General features: G+C 42.8%; 1 protein-coding gene across 1 annotated transcript; it reads left to right on the plus strand.

Moving 5' to 3' along the window:
- The first annotated feature begins 4,197 nt into the window (after window positions 1-4,197).
- Window positions 4,198-20,132, plus strand: LOC110521512 (MAP kinase-interacting serine/threonine-protein kinase 2). The gene is made up of 14 exons (XM_021599110.2): window positions 4,198-4,368; window positions 4,899-5,108; window positions 5,574-5,658; window positions 5,803-5,904; window positions 6,013-6,110; window positions 8,265-8,344; window positions 8,562-8,635; window positions 8,960-9,064; window positions 9,455-9,510; window positions 10,016-10,111; window positions 16,177-16,371; window positions 16,568-16,732; window positions 16,858-16,898; window positions 17,054-20,132. Exons 2-14 carry the CDS (start codon window positions 5,058-5,060, stop codon window positions 17,316-17,318), a joined length of 1,413 nt encoding a protein of 470 aa, XP_021454785.1. The 5' UTR covers window positions 4,198-4,368; window positions 4,899-5,057; the 3' UTR covers window positions 17,319-20,132.
- The last annotated feature ends 3,044 nt before the right edge of the window (window positions 20,133-23,176 follow it).

Consider the following 23,176-nt stretch of genomic DNA (forward strand, 5'->3'; position numbering starts at 1 on the left):
GACAGATAGAGCAGCTCTGCTTCTAGCTCCTATATTTCTTACAAGCATTTCACTACACCCGCAATAACATCTGCTACATGTGTATGTGACCAATAAAATATAATTTGTGTGATCGTATACAAATGTATGCAAGGTTTGGAATTATTAGGTTTTAGTCAAATGGTATATCTGCATCATCTTCTTGTGGTCAATTCGCTGTCTACAAATTATTTGTAATTACGTTCCGGACCTCTGACCATCTGCCAAAAATCGGCTTGCGGCTTAATCTAGTTGATGATCCCTGATATGGGGTGGGCTGACCAATAATATACCCATTCAGTGCACATTTGAGCAATTGTACATTTCCCTGGTGGGAATTTCGTGGAGAGGGTATTGGGTCGGCAGGCTGTATCATGTGTTGTCTCTGGTACCTACAACTTACTATAATAACATGATTTAGCTTAAAACGTGTAGTTCGTTTCAATAAACAGTGCTGTCCCACACCCACGATACATACACACATACATTAGTGGACATGTAGACCCCCCTGAACAAAACACAAGAGACACACTTACATGTTTGTTTTGGTTTTAATTCCTCCACAGTTATTACTGTAGTTGTAGGTCTATATGATGTAAGTACTTACTGCAAGTATGTTATTTAAATTAATTAGTTATGTCACTATGTTGTGAGCTACTACACATTAAAAACAGTGTCAGTGTACAGACAGCTGGATGTTAATGTATAGTGAGCGTTCTGATTCATGTCAGTCATACATCACTCAGGTGATTGGGAGGGAATGATTAGCCTGTTACAAGTGCTTAGCAAACTTTTGGAAAAAACTGTGTTTGATCAAATACAAAGTTATTTTACAGAAAACAAAATAAGAACAGACTTTCAACATGCTTATAGGGAAGGGCACTCAACATGCTCGGCACTGGACACAAATGACTGATAGAAGATTGTGGGGGCTGTTTTGTTACAATTCAGTGCAGCTGTTGATGTCATTGATCATTACGCATTGCTGAAAAAACATAGGTGTTATGGATTTGCATCCTCTGCCTTATTATGGATTGAGAGATACCTATCTAATAGATCTCAGAGGGTTTTCATAAATGGAAGCCTCTCATGCAAATTCAGTTGAGTGTGGTGTACCGCATGGCAGCTGGCTAGGGCCATTATTGTTTTCTGTTTTTACAGATGACTCATCAGTATACATGTCCGCTGCAACAGTAAAATAAATAATTGAGACACTTAACACAGAGCTCCAGTCAGTTTTAGAATGGGTAACTAGCAATAGGCTGGTGCTAAATATCTACAAAAATGAAAAGCATAATTTTTGGGACAAATCACTCGCTCAATGCTAAACCTCATTTAGATCTATTATTGAATAATGTGGTTATTGAACAAGTTGAGGAGACTAAACTGCTGGGTGTAACCCTAGATACAGTAGCAAACTGCCAAGGTCAAAACATTTAGACTCAATGGTTGCTAAAATGGGAAGAGTTATGTTCGTAATATGGCGCTGCTCTGCCTTCTGGACATCTCAGTCGTCCAGACAGGTACTATAGGACCTAGTTTTGTTGCACCTGGATTTACATAGGTAAATTGAAGTTGGTCTAGAACAAAGCAGCATGTATCGCACTTAAATGTACACAAAGGGAAAGTGTCAGTAACATGCATGTCAGTCTCTCCTGGCTCAAAGTTGAGGAGAGATTGACTGCATCACTATTGGTATTTGTGCAAGGTATTGATGTGTTGGAAGTACCAAACTGTCTGTTCAAGCAGTTGACACACAGTTCGGACACTAATTGGTACAACACAAAACATGGCACTGTGAAGAGACCTTCCGGTTGCGAGGTCCAGAACAGAGGCTGGGAAACGCACAGAATTAAATCGAGCTATGACTATGTGGAACTCTCTGCCACCCCAGGTAACTCAAGCTAGCAATAAAACAAGTTTTAAAACACTGATAAAAGAACACCTTAGTGCACAAAGGGGACTGCAAAGAGACAGACATTTTATATATATTGTATTGTAATTTGCACTTTATTATATATTAGAACTAAATAGTATATGTATGTAGTGATATGTAGGCTATGTGTGATGTTTTGAATGTATGTATTTCAGTCTGACTAATAATGTTCTGTATTATCTATTATGTCATGTTTCATGTGGACCCCAGGAAGAGTAGCTGATGCTTTTGCAACGGCTAATGGGGATCCTAAAAAATACCAAAATAATTTGTATGACTGTAGAACACAAAGTGCTATATAAATGCAATCCATTGTTATTGTCATCCTGTAAGCCACACCTCCTGAACTCAGCCAATCTGTGAACAGGCAGAAATATCCCCTCTAAAAGACTACCTACACTAGGATGTAGTTATTGATTTTGAAACTCATTCAGGAATGAGGCTGCTACTGTTACCCTGTATAAACAGTGTCCCTCCTCAGCCCCATGGTTTGTTTTCCAACCTAACTTGGGATTGTGTCATGTGGTCCTGGCCCTATTGAGTAGCAACACAGCCTTTTGCGTAATGTTCGCTGCAGTTTAAGGCCAACGTTTATGGGGCAAAATACACTGAGGGCCCTGGGAGAGGAAAGGAGAGAGAACACAGTCACACAAGATGTTCCTCCCCTCATGAAGAAGCTGTAAAGGGAATTTCCAGGTGAAACAAAAAGGAGAGCCGTCTTTGGTAAAGTCAAACAAAAATCAACCTGTTTTAATACAAGTTGCAACAGGGAGACAACCTCCAGCATGGGAGCATAGAAAAATGTCTAACGAGCCATCTCTGAGCAGGCCATTATATCACACACATTCTGTAAACATAACAAAAGACATAACACAAGGAAGTGAACCACAGTCTCACAGAATACAATAATAACCCGTGTGTCCTCAGAACTGGCACCTTTAGACTGGCGCCAACACCATCAGCAGATAGAACTGTCCATAACATTCAAGTCTAGTGACCATCAACCTTGCACAAACAGAATCATGTGTATTACAGAAAGAAAAAGTACATTACAATGTGCTAATAATCAATTAACTGAATATGAACTTCATTCATCTTAAATGTTCCATTACACAAGCCCTACAAGAAAACTAGCACAAAGCATGCTTCTCATGGCAACTTTACAGTTGGTAACAAATAGGTAAACAATAGAAAGAACATGACCTACAAGTATGGGTCATGGCAATAATTCAACATATTTTGCACAACCATTGAATTTGAACATATCAAATATTTTTAGTGTAGTATATGTATGATCAATTTTTAGAACTTGCTCAAGCTTGTTTTAAACATTGTGAGACAGCAATCCATTGCACATGACCAAAATAAATGGAATCACTATTTTACTCATTGTGTCAATGTTGCTTGGGCTTAACTTGCTCTTTAAGCAACAGGGAAGATAACACATTTGAAAATAGAGAGTTATTTCATTATCACTGCTGTGAGAGAACATTGATTGGCTGTGTATCACCTCAGCAGTTTCTGAAATGTGTCGATGCTACGTCACGACTCTCAAGATAGCATTGTACTTGATGAAGACAAATATCACATGAATACACATTGGACATGGCAAAATGTATAGAATTGCAAGAAAATTAACTTTGAAACTGCTAAACTTTCTCTGCACCTGTGACAAAATGTGTAGAATTGCAGGAAATAAACATGATGGGTGTGAACAGTTTTTGTCATGAACAGTTCTTGTGCTCATAGAAATAGACGTGGGATGTTTCCCAATGCAATAATCCCACTCCTCACCAAAAATTAAAAAACGTTCCTAAACAACACTTGCACTTGAACTCTCCTAGCTCTGACTTTTCTGATAACTACTTTATTGAGGAAATGAGTACTTACTATACTTGTGATGTGTGGTTGTCCCACCTAGCTATTGTAAGAATAATGTACTGTAAATTGCTCTGGATAAGTGTCTGCTAAATTACTAAAACGTAAAAAATGAAAGCAATCCACTCTCGCCCAGTTCTATTTCTGTCCCCTGTCCCTTCTCCCTAAACCAATCACTCAGATTTCATATAACTAGTAATATCAGATCTGTGAAGGGTGAAGGAGACGAGACGGTGTTAGGAAAGACGGAAGCTATATGTACTGAATTTGAATCAGACCTGTAAAATACACACGTCACCCCAGCCCATATGATAAACTGTCTGTTGCTGTGTTTCGGGGGCGAGTACTAAAATGACTGGATTATTCGAGAAATGGGCGGAGACAATCGTGAGATTATAAATACTTGTTGGGCTGCATTTCGTTCCACCTTCCACCCACTCACGATCTGGCAAATCCTCGACCATCGCTGCGGCTTTAACGAAAGCAGTGTGTCAAACAACCGTGTTTACGCTGGAGCTCTGAAAAAAGACAAGAGGGTAAATTAAACGTAGTTTGTCGATAATAGGCTAGTTACTTTTGCTTGACGTCCTTTCTGTTCGGCGTTAAGCGAAATGAATGCTTCTGGCGGTGGCTTTTGACAGCGTTAGCATAGCTACAGTAACAGTTAACGTTAGCTATCTGTCTAGCCAAGTCGATTAATTGACTTAAAATGTCATACCATATTGTTTCACGCTTATTATTTTTTGTCGGGTGACGTTAGTATTTAATTATGGGTAGGATATTGATGTAATTGATTAATTTTAGCTAGCTAGTTGACTAACTGCGTATTCGTGTTACTGTGCAGTGATCCAGCAGTGTCCAGTGTGCAGTGTTTTCTTCTAGTCTGACTAGTGTTCATTTAGCGTGTTTTTAATGTCAGACAACCGGGCATGCTGCGATACTTGTGAACTATCTTAAGTATTCTTAAATTGTTTCACCGCTTATCTATCTTGATCTATGGTTTAGGCTATTATTGACCACAATTCCCGATTGTTGTCTAACGTTATGCTATACATGTTTTTAACAGTGCTCCGGTTAAGCCCTGCATCATCTTGACCAGAGAACGCAGGGATCATTTGCTTCAGTCTCTGAAGAAACATTTTGTTTCGGGAGAGAGTACAATTTGATAGTACTTACATGCTGCAGCCGCCATCAGTCCTTCATAGTAATCTTTAATCGATGCAAAATGGTGCAAAATAAGATCACCGAAGTCACTGGATTCCATCGCTCTTTCAAGGTTAGTTAAAGTTACTGTTTCTATTAGGTTGCGTTGGTTACAAGATGGAGAAGTGGGACTAGGCTGCATCTTGCAGTATGTAACCACATCCTTCTATATTTAATGACGTCTGTCTTCACATTTGGGTGACAAACGTGTGTCCTTGCCACCAATGTTCAGTCTTCACAAATGCAAATATGGGTAATGACTGAGTTGTCTAGGGAACGGGTCTACTTGGACAATTGAGTGAAATTTGGTTCAGATGCTGTTATTGGATATGAAGCCTTGGTACAAGTGGGCAGTGCACATAATTTTTCACTGGACACTGTATCAACTGTGAAATTCTTAAATTGATTCCAATATTGTAGTGGATGCCATGAGACCATGGCCACTGGAGCTAATGGGTTGATCATTTTATCAGTCTTATGGGTCATTTTGAATGCTGAACTGTTATTAGTTGAAATTCACACATGTGTTCTCATCTAGGGCCCAAATCCCTTTGTGGGTGATGAATTCACAAATGGTTCCCTCCTTAATTCAGACTTCAATTTTGATTTGTCAAATAGACATGGTAAGTGTTCCTTTTTTTGTTTTGTTTTTACTAATCACTTACTACAAGAGGCCAATGTCAGCATCCTGGGACACCAACTCAGTAGTAGCATTTCCTATGTTAAGTAGCACCCTAGTATTCATACAGATGTTTCTGATTGTGTAGATATTACCTCCAGCAAGCCGATTGACATCCCTGATGCCAAGAAGAGAAATAAGAAGAAAAAGCGTTGCAGGGCAACTGACAGCTTCTCTGGCCGATTTGAGGGTGAGTCATTTTCTTATCTCATCTAAAGGACAGATTCTCTAGATTATGGTACAACATATTTAATCTATCTGGTGAATTTTTTTTTTAAATATAAATTTGTCCCACCAGATGTCTACAGCCTGCAGTCAGAGGTACTTGGAGAGGGGGCTTATGCAAGAGTACAGACCTGCATCAACCTCATCACCAATAAAGAATATGCTGTCAAGGTAAGATGTTTCTCATGCTGCACAAGTTCTGTAAAAAGGAACCCCAATATGTGCCTGAACATGTTATTGTCTTGAGTGGCTTGTTTCAAATTTGTGGATGAGGATTTTTTTTTTAGGAATGGTTGAAAGCTCTCCCAGGATATTGCGTCCCTCAGAGGATAATGTTTGAAGTGTGTCACGCTCCTGACAAGGGCCTGTGACTGCTGTCATCTTACATTTCACTTCCTTGCTGCTTTGGCATTTGATCAATATGAAGATAACTGCACATGGTCACCTGATCATTAGCCCCACTGGGAGGAATTGCTATTGAAATGTAAACCCTGAATCAATTTAATGACCCTGAATCATCAATGTCCTCTCCGGCATCTAAATTTGTAGCATGTACTCTTGGAAATGTACTTGTTTGGGACATTGTTCAATTCCCTAGACAGATGTCGTCATGTTTGTTCTGTTCAGCCCTTTGAAACGGATGTCTGAGGCTCTCACTCAGTGTTGTGCTTCTGCTGTGGTTTTATGGGCACTGGGGGCCTAGCTACTGCTAGCACAGAAACTTCCCCAGTGTTTTTCTGACTCTGCCAGCCAATCCGAGCCAGCGGAAGGCTACATCCTCTTTGCTCTCATTTGTCAGCCAGGCTCCTAGTGGTGAGAACATTGTGTACTGGCAGCAGTGCCAAAACATGTTGAGGGTTATGACCTAGGGTGTTTACACTTTTTTTTAAAAATTTTTTTTATTTATTTATTTTTTTCCTCTAGAATTTTTTAAAATTCATTATTTTTTTTACATAAAGGGATGCAGATTGATAATGTTTTGGATTCCTGTGCCTTGCTGCTTTTTCTCTCTTTTGCATTGAGCAAGTAAATGTTGTGAAATTCAATTTTGGCAGTTTTTCACTTTGCAGAAGTGTCGTAAGATTGAGTTTGTTCCATATTTGGTATGGATTCCTTGTATACTGCTGCAAGACTGTTACTTTTGCATCCAGTATATTAATGGTATTTGTTCCCTTTCTAATAAACATACTGGTGTTAAATAGTTTACTATAGAGGAATCCTTTGAGGAGGATTCTATGGGGAGGGGTGTGGGAGAACCAAGTACTTGAAGTCCCCGCCTAGACCTCAACTGCCCAGATGTCCTTGCCAGCCACCCCTCCCCCTCGACAGCTGGATGGGGGGCTGGGGCTCCTGGTGTTGCAATCCCAACAAAATCCAAAACTGCAGGAAAACAATCCCAAAGGGGCCTGCCTGGCTAGCTGCGTCCTCGGGTCCTGCATAAGGAGTGCTCCTGGGAGTTCATGCATCTGATTTACAAACCTGCAGTATGACTCAATGGGGCCCTCCTAAAGCCATGCTGTGGGGATTTATAGCCCCTGGAGGTGATCGGTGACTGTTTGCAACAGGACAGTAAAACCCCCACAACCCTCCAAGGACAAAGGGCGCTCACCCCCACAGCGTTAGCTCTTCATTTAGCTGTCAATTTTTCCATTATCAGTTAATCGATACTGGTGTCTGCTCTGCTACATGTAGGCTACTCGTTGGAGGTTGTGATCAGGAGAAAGTCACTGGTTGGGTGCGGACTCTTTTTAAAATAGTCCCTAGGCTTTGGGGACACACAGGCCCCTAATCCTAGACAGTCATTGTGCTCTGACCCGGTGGGGTTCAATGGCAGCCCTAATCCATCTAGCAGGAAGAGCGTCACGTACACCCTCAGACAATGAGGGGGTGGCTGGAAAATTCAGGCCTTTGCTTTTGGTGTCAGCAGTCTCCCTTGGCTGTGCAACAAGCTGGGCTGCCAGGCAGCAACCCACAGCAGCACTAGAACTATATTTAGTCGTTGCTCTATTGTCAATACAAGTCTTTGGGAACCCTTTGCCTTGTAATTTCACGGCACAAGCATGGAAGGTTGGAATATGGTATACAATATTTAGAGGTGTGGGGCCTTGATTCTCCACCCGTTGGCTCTCTGGGTGGTTAGGCACTTGGCAGACCCCAGAAGTAGGTTAACCCTTCATCCTAACTGTGCCTAAAGGTTGGAAGTTGAGAAAGGTGAACCTAAGGGCTCAATGGTATATTTCCAGTCCTTACACAGTATATTAATAGGATTTTATGCATGTGTGATTGTTACCCCAGTGGCCCTTAACCCAGACTTCTCCATTGCAGATCATTGAGAAGAGACCCGGTCACAGCCGCAGTCGCGTCTTCAGGGAGGTGGAGATGCTGTACCAGTGCCAGGGTCACAGGTAAGATTACTACTTAGACGCCCAACCACAGGGACCTCTGAATAATATATTATAGTAGAAAGCAGCTTACCTCATTACACCTTCATGGCACTGTAAATGAGCAATGCCCTGAGCAAAGTCTTTATAGTTATTCAATTAAATTCCTTGACTGAAGAATCTTTTTAAGTAATGACTGTCGTGTGATTAGTTTTGACCAGTGTCCTGTCCTTCACTGCAGAAACATCCTGGAGCTGGTGGAGTTCTTTGAGGAGGAAGACAAGTTTTACTTGGTGTTTGAAATGCTGAGAGGGGGTGAGTGCTTCTAACAGGGTTTAAAGGCTTTAAAAGTAAAATGCACCACTTCCTTCTGCATGCTTCTCATTGAATTTCTTAGTGTCTTAATTAGGGTGGAAATTCCTGCAGCTTTCTATAAATTCCCTGGTTTTCCAGAAATCCCGGTTAGAGGATTCCTGGAATGAGGAGGAAATCTGGTATCATGCAACCAGGATTTCTGGAAAACCTTGGAATTTATTGAAAGTTACAGGAATTAAGCAACCCTAATCTTAATACAGGCACTTTTAATACACATAGGGTGATAGGGTTGAGCAGGGTAACAAGTGTGGCGTTAACCTGCAGGTACAGTCCTGGCTCACATCCACAGGAGACTACACTTCAGTGAGCAGGAAGCCTGCGTTGTGGTGCAGGACATCGCCAGCGCTCTGGATTTCCTGCATAACAAAGGTAAGTCTGCTACAACCAGGTTGAGCCACAGACCAGGGCTTGCTTGGCAGGCCAAGGGATGGGGTTTCATATGGGGACTGGGAAGGGCGCTGGCATCTGGAGATGGGCTGGCTGGCATTTATCATAAGGGCTTTACAATGCAACTTTTGCTGATCTGGTTTCAGCAGATAAAAGGCTCGGCCCACTAATCTACTTCTGGGTAGAATCACAAATGGTTCAAAGGTCTCGCGTGTTCCCTCAACACCTGGGCTGTTAAGTCAAAGCCATGGTTCCCATGTGATCCCTAGCAGTGGCCCAGGCTGGTCATTTGACACATGCTAACCCCCCCCCTCTTCTGTCTATTGCCTAATTATTCATGCATCAGAATGACTCTGCGTTTCATTTTTACAGGAATGGCACATAGAGATCTGAAGCCGGAGAACATCTTATGTGAGCATGCGGACAAAGTACGTTTCCATTTACAGGTGTCTGATTTGTAGATATCTGTAGCCACTGGCGTATTGGCCACTCTAATCTGGAAGTATGAGTACACAATAAGGCCTGGGGGGGGGGGGGGGGGGGGGGGGGTGTTATATGGCCAATATACCACGGATAATGGCTGTTCTTAATGTCTGGCACAATGCAGAGTGCCTGTACCCAGCCCTTAGCTGTGGTATATTGGCCATATATCACAAACCCCCGAGGTGCCTTACTGCTATAAACTGTTTACCAATGTAATTAGAGCAGTAAAAATAACTTTGGTCATACTGTGGTATATGGTCTGAATACTATGGCTGTCAGCCAATCAGCATTCAGGGCTCAATCCACCCAGTTTGATTTGGCCATAAATCGCCTTCTGCCATCACTCAATGGAGCTGTAGACCATAACCAGCACCCTGGTCAAATATTTTGAGAAACAGTAGAATTGTTTTGTAAAATTTCTAAAACGTGCCCATTTCCCTTCCTTTGTAGATCTCGCCTGTGAAGATCTGTGACTTTGACCTGGGTAGTGGGATCAAGCTAAACAGCGACAGCTCTCCCATCTCCACCCCAGAGCTCCTCACTCCAGTAAGTCTGTCTACTACACTCTGTTCAGCCAGTCTAGTTTTGACTCCATGTAAATAGGCCTGTGGCAAGGCTTTGGGCAGGAAACTGAAATTCTATGGAAAGCAGAGGTGGTGTGACTATTAGGACATGGTACAGCAAAGCCCCAGTGAGGGCTTTCTTGTGCCTTTGTCTGAGGCAGGGTGGTTTTACAATTCTGCTCCCTATGTAGATTGGCTTGCCTGTACGGTATTGGACAAGCCCAGGTGGTGTCACTTGCAGGAAGCCCTCTCATTGGGAACCAGGGAGAAGGTGTGCTGGTATCTAAGGCCAGGGACAAAGTTAACTGTCGGCTGGTTTCATTGTAATGATGGGGATTGACTCTCAGCCCGTGTATAAACACACACACCTTTGGCACGCTCTCCTATCTGGCAGCTCCTATGCTTAGGTATCTGAGAAGCACTTATCAGCGCCATTCAGATTCCTGAAAGTTTAATGTCCACATCCTGCTACTTATCAGTGGAAATGGTGAGGCACCTGGGGCTAGGCCATGATGGGTTAAGCCAAAGTTTCATTAAAAATAAAAACTACTTTTAAACCCTGACTGGCACAATGTTACTGGAATTCTTCAAATGTAAAGGGCAACTATCCCATTCTGTGCCTCTCCTGTCAGAGGGAGATGGATGTGAGCAGGTGACCCAGATAACCAGGCTAGTTAGAGGGAGAAATGTGGGGGTGTTTTCATTGTAACCTGACCTAGCTTGGGTAGCCTGTTGGCAGGCTGTTGACTATTTGTGGGAATTATAGTTTGGCCCATATTGGAGACAGACAGGGTGGTGTGAGTGCTGAGTGGTCTCCTCTGTGATCTTGGGTCTCAGCTCTCAGGGCAGTCTGAGGATAGCCTTGTCTGCACCCCCCCCCCCCTCCCCCTCTGGTTTCAGACTGGTCTTTGTTATGAGAGAGATTGACCTGGCCCTGGGTCAGACTGGACATCTTTGAATAAATATATTTTGTAATTCCTGTGTGAAGAACTAGATATAATATCCTTGAGGCAAGGCTACGGGGAACAGATTGCACGTTTGTGCAGACCGCGAGGCCAAACCATGCTACAGTATGTGGAAGTGGTTGAATGAGAAGCTTATTTTAACAGTAATCGGAACGAGACCATGTCTCCTGTCACTGATCTTCTGCTACATTCCCCTGGTAGCACTTGAGCTGTAACATGTAGAAACTGAAATAACATTGCCGCCCACCCTCTGGTCTCTGCTCTTGCACTGTAATCTCTACCCACTTTCTCACCACATGTGTGCAAGCCTGCATTTCTCTTTGTATTCATAACACAAAAGCCTCATGTCTAACGGTTGTTCCAGATAAATTGCCCTTGTGCCTACTAGCAACTGTGCTTTGATTGGCTGAGCCGGGGGGAGAGTGAAAGAGTGCGGGGGAGTGGTGTGTACCCAGCACTGCTCATGCGCCTCTCCCTTGTTTTTCCTAGTCTCTGTTCAGGCCATTCTTATCTGATTTTCTTTCCTGACATACTTTTCCCCACATCCCCACACTTAGTGTGTTATTCCCCAATGTTTCATAGTATTTACATACAAAAAACAACCTTGGTCAACCAAAAGCCGTCCTGTTCTTTCCACCAATCGATTGGTCGAAATGTTTAAATGTATTTTTCTGTGTTAACTACATATGCACTGAGCTTGTCTGATGCTTTAAGCACACTGATTAATGACTACCGCTTGATGGTCACTGTTAAATAAAATGACAGCCTGTGACTGGCACATGTTTAAAGAAGTCCGATGTGTGGATGACATTTTACTTATTGTGGAAACTACTGGAGATCAGGGGAAAAGGAGGGTAAAGGCTGAAGTGTTGTGAGCGTTGTGCCAAACAGTTGCTGTTAGATTACAATATTTTTTTTCCTGACCATTTGGAACAACTTAAATACTAGTGTGCCAGTCTGTTCTAATAAATGTATAAAGCCTTTATTACAGTAGACTAAACAGTTTCATGCATTCTTGAATTGCGGTTTATTGTTTAGACTATTTTAGGCAAACTTTAGTTTCATTTAAAAACAAAATGTGATTGCATTTCAAAGCGTAAATGATTCATTCAGTAGCCTATATATTGAAAAACGGGTATAACTAAGTTAAGGTATTACGCCTATTAATGATAACATTATGTATTATAATCATAATTCTAACAACAATGAGATCAAGAAAAAGGATGGTGTCGGAGCAAGCGCTGCATGTATGTGTTATGAGGTTATGTTAGAAAACAAGTTTGGAAGTCTGCCAGTTTGGAACTAGGTAAACACAATTATAACTACCATTCTGTTCTAACAAACATTTTTGTAAGGCAAGGGCTGTTTTCTCATTGCTGCCTCTGAATTGTTCTCGTTCCAATATCCTGGTTAACTTTGCAATTATGCACATAGCAATACAGGGAAAGGTGCCAATTTTACAGTGCACTGAAGATTGTTTCAGAACCGGACAGGGAACATATCCAACATTGGAGTGTACATTTGTTATAAAATATTTGATTTATTGTGTTGCATCATAATTAGAAATACTATAACCATATAATATTTCAGTATCGTGTCTTAGAGTGGACTGTGCCATCCTCTTGGCCTCTGCAATGGAAGTGTCCACTGAGACATGCATGAATCAGACAAGTCCTGTGCACGATGGGATTTATTTATAAGTGCAAATATTCTTGGTTGCCAACAGCCTGTCGACTATCTGGTCAGTCCTATAGAAAGCACACTTAGGAAATGTTGTGGTTACTGTACTTGTAGCGGTTGAGCCTTAAGGGGGTTTACTTTCAGGGAATGGTCTCTTTTCTGAGAATCATGTTCAAGTGGTTTCCTGAGAATTTAGTGGTGTAATCAGGTCTGCATGAGGCTGTGTGCAGCAGTGAACACATACAGGCATGTGGTGCAACTTAAAGCTTTAATGTGACTTTTTGGGCTTCCTGACCAAACTCACATTTGTGAGTTTTATAGATTTGTCATTCTCATTGAAAGCAAGTCTAAGAAGCGGTAGATCTGCTCTGTGGTCTATTTCTATGCTCCCTGTTTTCTGTCTTTTGATTTTGTACACAAGCTGAAATTCAGTATTTTTGGTTAAATGAAAAGTTATTTCATAGCGATTTAGCTAATACAATGGTTCTGTAAACACTATACAATGCTTTGTCACAAACTGAAATTAAGGAAACTGGAATTTTAACACTTATTTTAACAAACTGGAAATGGGGCAGGAATTCTGTTTACTGCAGCTTTAAGGGGAATTCCCAATTTTTCTGACTTGTCAGGCGCTGAAGTGCTAATGAAAGACCTCTTTCTTTAAGCGGTCAAGCAAAGGCAGCTGTGTTATGAGTTGACTGGTCATATGGTTAGGAAAGCTCCAGGTTGCGGTGAGAATTTGTTGGCAGAAATCAATGTCTGCTGATTAGCCACCATCTCTGTCACCGCAGGAAGGATTAAAGAGTCGAAGACTGATTGAAGTCTTCAATAGTATTGCACCAGCAGGATGAAGTATATCTGCTGCTCTACAAATCAGTTGAGCAGAGCTCCCTCACCTTATCCCCTTTGGCTGTCCCATATCCTTGTCATGCCCTGAGCAGTCATAAGCTGGCTACTGGGCTTAGCCATGTTTTTGAAGGGGGCTCTGAAACACGAGTACTCTTTTGATTATCATACTCCTCAAGCACCTTGGTGAACAAACATATTTTGTTCCATGATGCTGTTGCTAGGCAGGGCAAGCCCATTTTGGTGAGTTCTGGTATCAAAATAAATGGTCATTCAAACCTTTTTTTTTTTTGTTTTAGTTTTCTTTAGTCACTTGTCTTAGGATGGTCAATCTCCTGCACAGCAACTCCGCTCCCAATAAGTGTAGACCTTACAGTGAAATGCTTACTTAAGAGCCCCTAACCAACAGTGCAGTTAAAAAAAATAAAAATATGGATACGAATAAGAAGTAACTAAAGAGCAGCAGTAAAAAAATAACATGTGTATATGGGTTGTGCCAGTAGTCAATGTGCGGGGGGCACTGGTTAGTTGAGGTGGTATGTACATGTAGGTAGAGTTAATTAAAGGGACTATGGATAGATGAGAGTGGTGGGGGGGTGGGCAATGCAAATAGTCTGGGTGGTCATTTGTTCAGGAGACCTATGGCTTGGGGGTGGAAGCTGTTTAGAAGCCTCGTGGACCTAGACTTTGCGCTCAGCTACCGCTTAGTGTGGTAGCAGAGAACAGTCTGACTAGGGTGGCTGGAGTCAGACAAGTTTTAGGGCCTTCCTCTGACAATGCCTGGTATAGAGGTCCTGGATGGCAGGAAGCTTGGCCCCAGTGATGTACTGGGACATTCTCACTACCCTCTGTAGTGCCTTGTGGTCGGAGGCCAAGCAGTTGCCATACCAGGCAGTGATGATGCAGCTGTAGAACCTTTTGAGGATCTGAGGACTTGTGAATGTTGCCCTGTCTAAAGATCTTACTAACATCAGCTGCGGCGATGATCAGTCTTCCGGTACAGCTGGTGCTCTCATGCATGTTTCAGTGTAATTTCCCTCAAAGCGAGAATGGAAAAAGTTTAGCTCGTCCAGTAGGTTTGCGTCACTGGGCAGTTCTCGGCTTTACTTTCCTTTGTAGTCTGTAATTGGTTTGCAGGACTTTTCACCTCTGTCGAGTGTCGCAGCCGGTGTAGTACGACTCGATCTTAGTCCTGTATTGACGCTTTGCCTGTTGCTGGTTTGTCGGAGGGCATAGCGGGATTTATTATAAGCTTCCGGTTTAGGGTCCCGCTCCTTGAAAGTGACAGCTCTAGCCTTCAGCTCAATGCGGCTGCTGCCTGCAATTCATGGCTTCTAGTTGGGTATGTACGTCCGGTCACCGTTGGACCGACGTCATCGATGCACTTATTGATGAAGACGGATGTGGTGTACTCAATGCCATTGTAGGAATCCCGGAACTTATTCCAGTCTGCTAGCAAAAGTCCTATAGCTTAGGATCTGCTTCATCTGACAAGAGGCTAGCTGTGTGCAAACAGACCCCTCTCCTCAGACTGAGGAATGGGATATTTTTAAAGTGAAGAACACAATTATGCTTCAAACCACCCCACAAAACTGAGCTGTTCAGAGCCCTGGTGCTTTAGCAGGCTCTCATTCCATAGCATGTTTTATTTTTTTTATTTTTATTTTTTTACTAGAGGGGTGCTTTGGTCTCCTTCAACCAGAGCACTTTCCATTATAAAACTAGCCAATCAGGAGTATTAAGTGCATCCTTGATACCTCTGCTGACCTGAGCTCTGGGTTTAGTTTCTGTGGTCTGGTCATTCTAACACAACATATTTAATCTGTTCAGAAATGTGTTTTTGACTCTAGTTCCTTGAAAGGTTAAACAAAGTTTTGGCCCTAGTGGAACTAATGCTAGAATCTTTCAAACGCCAGCATTTTCCCAGCGGTTGTTCAGTTTCTCTGAAAGTAAGCCGAAGAGAAGATCATTTGATCAGAGTAGGGCAAGCCAACTCCTAAGGAATGTCTTTGTTCTCCTGTCCTGCAAAAACCAGCAGTGACCCACATCTCTTCACTGTGTTTTAGAAAGTATTAACCCCATTTGGTCATTTGTTTGTCGCCGTTATGCAACTGCGTTCTTTTCCTAGCTCGATGTTGGGCCTAGTTTCACATCCTACGCAGGCAATCATAGCCTGTTCAGTCAGTCCACTGAGCTTTGAGTGCGAAGAACAGGCTGTCGCACAGGGCCCTAGTCATCACTCACTGCCCTACCCTACCTAGATCATTGTATATGTTCTCCATGCCTCCTTACATTTTCTACAGAACAGATGTTTTGGAAAGCAGGGGCACTTAAAGGACTCCCATCAGTGTGGATAATCCTTCCCACTAGTGAGGAATGCTGCGGTCCAAAAAATGACTTGTTCAGGGACATTGGACAGCATAGACATATTTTCCTTTTCACTGTTGTACCCACAGCATTACACTCGGCTCTGTTTAACCTCCGCAGTAGCCTCGGGGCGTTGACTGCGCCCAGCCCAGAGCTAACTAACCCTGCTGTCTCGGTCTGTTTCCTGCAGTGTGGCTCGGCAGAGTACATGGCCCCTGAAGTGGTGGAGGCCTTCAGTGAGGAGGCCACAAACTATGACAAGCGCTGTGACCTGTGGAGCCTGGGGGTCATCCTCTACATCCTGTTGAGTGGCTACCCACCCTTTGTAGGCCGCTGCGGCAGCGACTGTGGCTGGGATATGGGAGAACCCTGCCACACATGCCAGGTAAGGAAGAAAGGACACCTCTGGCTTACCCAGATTCTTTCATTTGTTTAGTGTGCTTTCCAGAAACTGTATCCTGTTTGTGGAATAGTGGCATATTCCTAGGTGCACATTAACTACACTGACTTGCGCACAATTATGAAATTCAAGCTCTGGGTGTCCTTACTTATTGATGGTAATGAAAGTTCTTTATCACTAGAACATGTTGTTTGAGAGTATCCAGGAAGGGAAGTATGAGTTTCCAGAGAAGGACTGGGCTCACATCTCCTCAAGTGCCAAAGACCTGATCTCCAAACTTCTTGTTAGAGATGCCAAGAACCGCCTGAGTGCCGGCCAGGTTCTGCAGCACCCCTGGGTGCAGGGGGTAAGTCTCACTCTCTATCCCCCCCCCCCCCCCCAGGCTCTTTGAATTCGACATACATTTCAGTGGGTAGAATGGGTGGGGTTTCCTTTGTCTAACCACCTGCTAAAACATATTTTTTTTTTTAGGGATTCTCTGACACACTGCCAACATCCATCCTACCTCAAAGGTGAGTTAATCTTTGGGTCCCTGAGGGATTTGGGCTATGTTATTTAGTGTAGTGTAGCCTAGCCTGATCACCGCCATTATAAAAGTACAACTAGTGTAACTAAAATGTCAACTTCTGCATTAAGATTTGTTTGGTTGTGCCTTCTACCCTTTCAGGAACAGTGCCAAGGACCTGACGTTCTTTGCTGGCAAGGCAGTGGCCATGAACCGGCAGCTGGCTGAGCAGGCTGTGATGGCAGAGCAGCAGCAGCTTGACGAGGCTCCCACTGTCATCACAGCCTGCTCCACTTCCATGCACCTCTCCCCTCCATCCAACTCCAAGCTGTCCAAGCGCAGGCAGAGCCTGCTAAAGACTGGGCCTGTCTCTGCCGCTGAGCTCTGCCAGCTCCTCGCCCCCCTCGTCATCACGTCATCTGCCTGAATCACCGCCTTTGACCAGCCGCACCCACTGATTCGGATCTCCAGATGACCGCTCAGCCTGGCCCCTGCCTCGCCCTGGCCCCAACTCAACCACACTTTTACTGACTGCAGGCTTGTCCCCCTCTTTAACAGGAGAGACCGCTGCCATGCCTGGCTCCTAAAGTATATTTCGGAGGGCAAAGATGCAGAGCCGGCAGCCCAAATGCACACATCCCCAAAATTCCTGATCAGTGCAGCTCCACGTATGTGTCCTCTATTAATTGAAATGTGATGGCAGTTGGAGAAATGGCTTGAGCTGCGCTGAGAATTAGAAAAGTACAACACTGCTGTTTACACTTTGGACTCTGTTAAATGCTTCACTGCCTTCTGCCCCATAGCAGCACTTGTAAAGCACATTAGCCAGGGCCTGCATACATGGCACATCCAGGCTGAGGGGGGGGGCCCTTTTCAAGCTGTTTTTATTTTGAGTCTATGGCAGAACGGTTGAACCAAGCTCAGACACCAAATGACTGACTACCTGTTGTGCTGCTTCCACATGTTACAACTGGATCCACTGTGAATGAAGTTTATCTGGAATGTTCTCCATGTCTGAATGTCCCATCAGCAGATGCATACACGCTGATGCAATGGCCAACATGAAGGGTTTTACATGTGGAGGTATTCAGTGGAAGGAGTTCAGAAGGCTGGAAGCCAATGCTGCCAGTGTCTGTCGCAGTCCATTGTTTGGATAAATTCCTCTTCAACTGAGCCTCCTCTGTGGAAGGTCTAAGCCCACAGTACAAAATGTTGTGGCTGTGCCCATGAGCCTCTAGTACCAGAGAATGTATCTATAACCAGCCCTTATTACGCTACAATGCAGTTTCATAGGTGACATGAATTATGCCAAACTACCAATCGCCATGCATCATTCAATTTTCATCTCTTCTTTCTGATATCAGGGAATTCCTCCTGAATTTCTACAATGCAATAGGGGTTGAATTAAATGTTGCGCCTGCCTCTGCGGAAGTTGCTTTATGCACTAACCTAAAGTTCTTGGCACATGCAACTCATTTGATACCAGAACATGATCTTTGTTGTCCTGATGCTACCCTCAATAAACATGGAGCAGGAAAATTGCAAATTTGGTTCCCCATGCCAAAGCTTCCCATGCCAAATGGTGTACTAAGTGTTGTCATCAAACCATAAGATGTATTAATGTAAACATCTAAAGTTATTTGACTGCTATGTAAAGGAAATATGCCATGGCTGTCATAATAATCTGTTTAATTTAGCAGAGTTAGAAATGCAAATTTTAGCCGACGTGACTTGGCTAATGTACTTGGATTTGTTCAGGGTTTAATCAGGCTTTTCTGTTAAGAGGTTAACCTGCTATTGACCTCTATAATGTGACACCCTCAATGATTCCAAATTGCATCACAACTGCAAAAAAATCATTTTGGGAGAAATAATTTGCATTTAACATGGTGACGGAGATGATGGAAAAGTCTAAATGGAATAGCATTCCAGAAAAGTCTTCCGAGGACATGTAGCTGTATTAATGAGTTATTTAAAAAGTTAACTAATGTTTAACTCCATGTTAATGTTTAATTGTGCCACTTTTTTTTAAATCTTTTTTTTACACGTGTTTTTAAGCTTTTATTTTTTGATGTCAACCTCATGCAGGTGCTGTTCAGGTGGAACACCAGATGTTCCTTTTTTTTTAATTCCTTTTTTTAAAGTGTGAGGGAAGTTTTATCTGGAGCTAAATTAATGCCCAGTGACAGTTATTTTAATGTTATTTTGTAATGCGAAAGTGTTGGCAACAATCTGTTTGGAAACCAGTTTGGCTGTTAGGAAATTGACAAATTTATATTAGTGATGGGTTCTCAAGACACTGTAGCCAATGCCAAAAAGTCATGAAAACAAGTGACAACGTGCATGTTCTCATCACCAAGGAGTACAATGACTAAACTCATGACTGTCCATGTAGTGTTACCACCACTGCAGTTTGGTAATCTTGGAAGAAATGGCTCCCTTAGTGTCAAAAGGCCCATTATGCTGATTCATGGGACACTGATTGTGATCTTTTTGAAACCTTTCTACCAATGTATGTTTCTGGGGTTTTATGTCTTATGGTAAGACTTACTTGAATTTGTGTATGCAGCTGTTCTTTGTTTGGGGAAACTAACTAGCTATCAAGAATATGAGAAAAAGCATTATGCTGCGTAAGGCATTTTTGGGGGGTTGTGAAAATGCCTTTTCAATTGAGTTTCTACCTGCCTTTTATTTTTTTCTCTATCAGACAAGTGTCTCCCTATTTTGTTAGGGTTGTGATTCTCTGAAATGCAGATGTAGTACTTACATCTACAGTGTGTTCTTAGTCATAACCATTTCTACTTTTGCCCAATGCAGTAGTTTTGGACTTTGTAAATGATCTTGCAACAATGTGTAAAATGAGACCTTCAACTGGACAGTCATAATCCACTCCCCCACTATTTGAATGGTGCTCACAGGGAACGCATTTAAGATTTTAACAACATTGGAACAAATGTATAAATATTTCAGTTCGAGGGAGGTAACGTAAATGTTTATCTACGTGGTTCTCTACTCAAGCCTTCTCTTCGGAGTTGTTGCCCCTTGTTTTTAACTCTTGTCCCAGCCCAAAATATTAACGGGATTTATTTTATTTTTTACAAATCATACTTCTGAGACATTGAATTGAAATAAGCACTTTACTGTAACATGGGACTGATTTGCAGTTCACGCAAAGAAACATGACTTGCAGAATTTTTTTATTGTTTTTTTTCTAAATACAATAAATTGCTTTGAACAAGTATTCTCCACTTATTCTGCTATTTGTCTGAGGAATAGTTAGAAGCCTAGGGGCCAGTTCAAGGATGTAACTGCTGAACCATTCCAACATGTTTTCACTTGTAAACTGGCACAATCACCATAGTTTTACTCTGCCAGTTCATCACTTGGCCAAGGCTTAAGTCTTGATCTATTCTACTGTAAATGACTCTCAGATACAACGCAGAGTAAAGGACACATGCTCTTTGCTTGGGGGCAGTTAAGTAATATTTACTATCAACCTAGTCACATGTAATTGGTTTGGTCCAGAGTCGGAGGTGTTAAGGATTCATGACTGTCTATACACAAGGCAAGTGATGCCACTGTTTCCCCAGGAGGTCTGGCAGTGTTGCTTATCAATCCAGGGGCTGGGGACACTGAATTCCTGTTAATACTCAGCACACGAGTCATATGCTCAATCTGATACTGCAATTTTCCATTTGCTCAACAGAATGCAGAAAAGGAATGTCAACTTAAGTCCTAAAATATATTGTATTACATAAGATGCACTACTAACCGATTGTGCAAACCTCACCAGGGATTTCAAGGAAATGATGCAATGTTATTTTGCTTGGAGCGGAGTTATATCTGGCTCGGTATGCCAGTGTCAGAGCATTGCTCAAATTCTGAGTCTTCCCCCTAGTGTTGACTTTAAACTACTCCAGCTCACCTAAAAATATTGCACACAACCAAATGGGTATTTATTTGATATGTGGGTCAAAATAAACTAAGAGCAAACCTGTGGTGCAAGATACACTTCTCCCTTCAGGACTGCTGTGGGAGTTGTTCTGGTGTTTGTTACTCAGTTCTGTGAGGACGTTGATGACATCGGCTCCACAGGGACATCCTTAGAAGCTGCTGGAGGGTGTCTCTTGTCCAGGTTTTTGGCCTCAGGAACCTCAAATGCCTTCAGAGAGTCCATTATCAGTTTTGGGTAACCCCAGTTCTTGTTAGTTTTCTTTTTCCTCACATTGCCCTCTAAAGCCTCTTTCTGTTCGTCAATCAAAAACGGCATGTCACTTGTCACTACCTCAATGTCATACTTGGGCTTTGGGAAAACCCTGCTGGGATCCATTTTTGGTGCCTTGGGTATGAGGGCATTGAGAGATTCCTGCAGACCCCAGAGGTGTTGGATTTTTTTGCGTTTGATGTGGAACTCTAGCTTGTCTCTCATTTCTTTGCTGATAAGTGCCTTAGAACAATTAAATTCAAACTCTACCTCTGACACTTCCTTAGGCTGAGGAGTTTCTTTGGGTGTGATCAGTTCCATAGACTTGCTGAAGATGGTAGGTGCTCCCAATGCATTTGCCAAATGCTTCTGTTTCAGGTTAATCTCAAGAAGTTTAATGGATGCCTTTCTCATGAATAAAATATTTGTCACTCTGGGTATAGGGATGCGCATACCTGGTCCGACTAGCTTCTTTACCAACCTCTTCGGAGGAACCCTTCCCTGTGGCATAGACAATCTGATTTCCAGGCACTTGCTTTTCAGTTCTATTTCAAATTTGGTCCGGGGATAAGTTGTTTTAACTTCCAACGCATCAGGTTGAGTGGATGTATCTATGACAAGAACGCTGCTTTTTACACTTTTCTCAGTAGAATAATCAGACTGACTTGATGTAGCAGAGAGGGATTTCTCCCCCTCTGTTTCCAGTGATGTTACTGTTATTGGCCCTATCTCATCCTGAAGTTGTTGGCAAGTGATCAGAGGCTGGGAAATTGTTTCAGCGTTACTGTCTAGAATCAGATTTCCGTTGTCCTTACTCTTATATCTCTGACACTTAGCGCCTTCTGACCTAAAGGCTTTTATATACTTCAAAGCAAGCTTGGGAAGAGCCCACTGCTTTTGTATCACTTTATGCTTCACATGACACTCAAGTCTGTTCCTTACCTCCTGGGGGAGGAATGGGGTTTCTACACCATGGAAATCCAACTGAACTGGCTGTGGTGTGACCTCCTCGGCTGCCGTCTTCTCCAGGGAGTCTGAGTAGAGAGTAGGCACTCCCAGTAGGTGATGTTGTCGGTTTTGCTTCAGAGTCATCTCAAGGAAATCAGTTGTTTCCTCTCCAATCATACGGATTAAAAATGATCTTTGCTTGGGATATGCAAAAAGATGGACAAAACATTGAGGACGAGGAGTCTTCACCAACCCTGGACATAATTTCAAACCTAAGGGCTTGCTAGATGTTCTAGTCTCCATCTTTTCTCGTTTCAGATCTTTCTGACCATTGATTGCCACCTGGGATATAAGAGTAGTGTTATCTTTTTTAAATGTGGTCTTTGCGTTGTCGTGCTGGTTGGGATCTGTAACTTTGTCACATACCATTGGTTTATGATTTTCCTCTTCAACAATTAAAAGAATTTCAGGAATCCTTTTTGTGGCCTGCTTCAGTCTTTCTGGGAGTAGCATCCCAATAACTCGAACCAACAATATGGCACGTCTCCATAACCTGCGTATGATCTTTCGGCGGATGCTGTGCTCTAGATTGTGCCTCTCTTGCATTTTTACTGACAGTGGGTTATTCAACTCTGACCTGCCAGCAGGACCTTTGTTAGTAGAGGATGGCTCATCCTTAGAAACCACTGGTGTAGCATGGACTGTTTCACTCATCTCAGACACAAGAGTAGATGGATTGGATGTTGAGCTGAAAGAGGACCAGGAGGTAAATGAGCTGATAGAATCAGATGACCCCATAATGTTCAGAGGCCAAAAGCTGTACTCCGTCTCACTGCTGGTGGCGGTGTCGTTTCTGGACTCTGGAGTGTCCACTCTGATGTTGACACACCTGTCATCATCGTTGTTGCACAGGTGCATAGACCCACACTGTTTGCAGTCAGACGGTAACTCGACATGACGTTTGGAGGAAAATAAAGGTTTTCTCTTTGTTTCCAATTCACTGGCCCTGTCATAGAAAAAGTCATATTCATTGTCGTATTCAGAGTCACATTTAGTAGCAGGGCTATAATCTGGGCTGGAGTCAAGATAGGAATCTGGAGGCTGCCTCCGCCGTGGCTTCCTCTGTCTTCTGC

The sequence above is a fragment of the Oncorhynchus mykiss genome, chromosome 30, assembly GCF_013265735.2.
Source record: "Oncorhynchus mykiss isolate Arlee chromosome 30, USDA_OmykA_1.1, whole genome shotgun sequence".
NCBI classification, from domain to species: domain Eukaryota; kingdom Metazoa; phylum Chordata; class Actinopteri; order Salmoniformes; family Salmonidae; genus Oncorhynchus; species Oncorhynchus mykiss.

What these genes read in the sequence shown, in the direction of transcription:
- LOC110521512 (XM_021599110.2), top strand. Translation starts at nt 5,058, where the DNA reads ATGGTGCAAAATAAGATCACCGAAGTCACTGGATTCCATCGCTCTTTC. An exon ending in TACCAGTGCCAGGGTCACAG is followed by an intron (nt 8,345 to 8,561) that starts GTAAGATTACTA and finishes CCTTCACTGCAG; the next exon opens with AAACATCCTGGAGCTGGTGG. An exon ending in CCCCAGAGCTCCTCACTCCA is followed by an intron (nt 10,112 to 16,176) that starts GTAAGTCTGTCT and finishes TGTTTCCTGCAG; the next exon opens with TGTGGCTCGGCAGAGTACAT.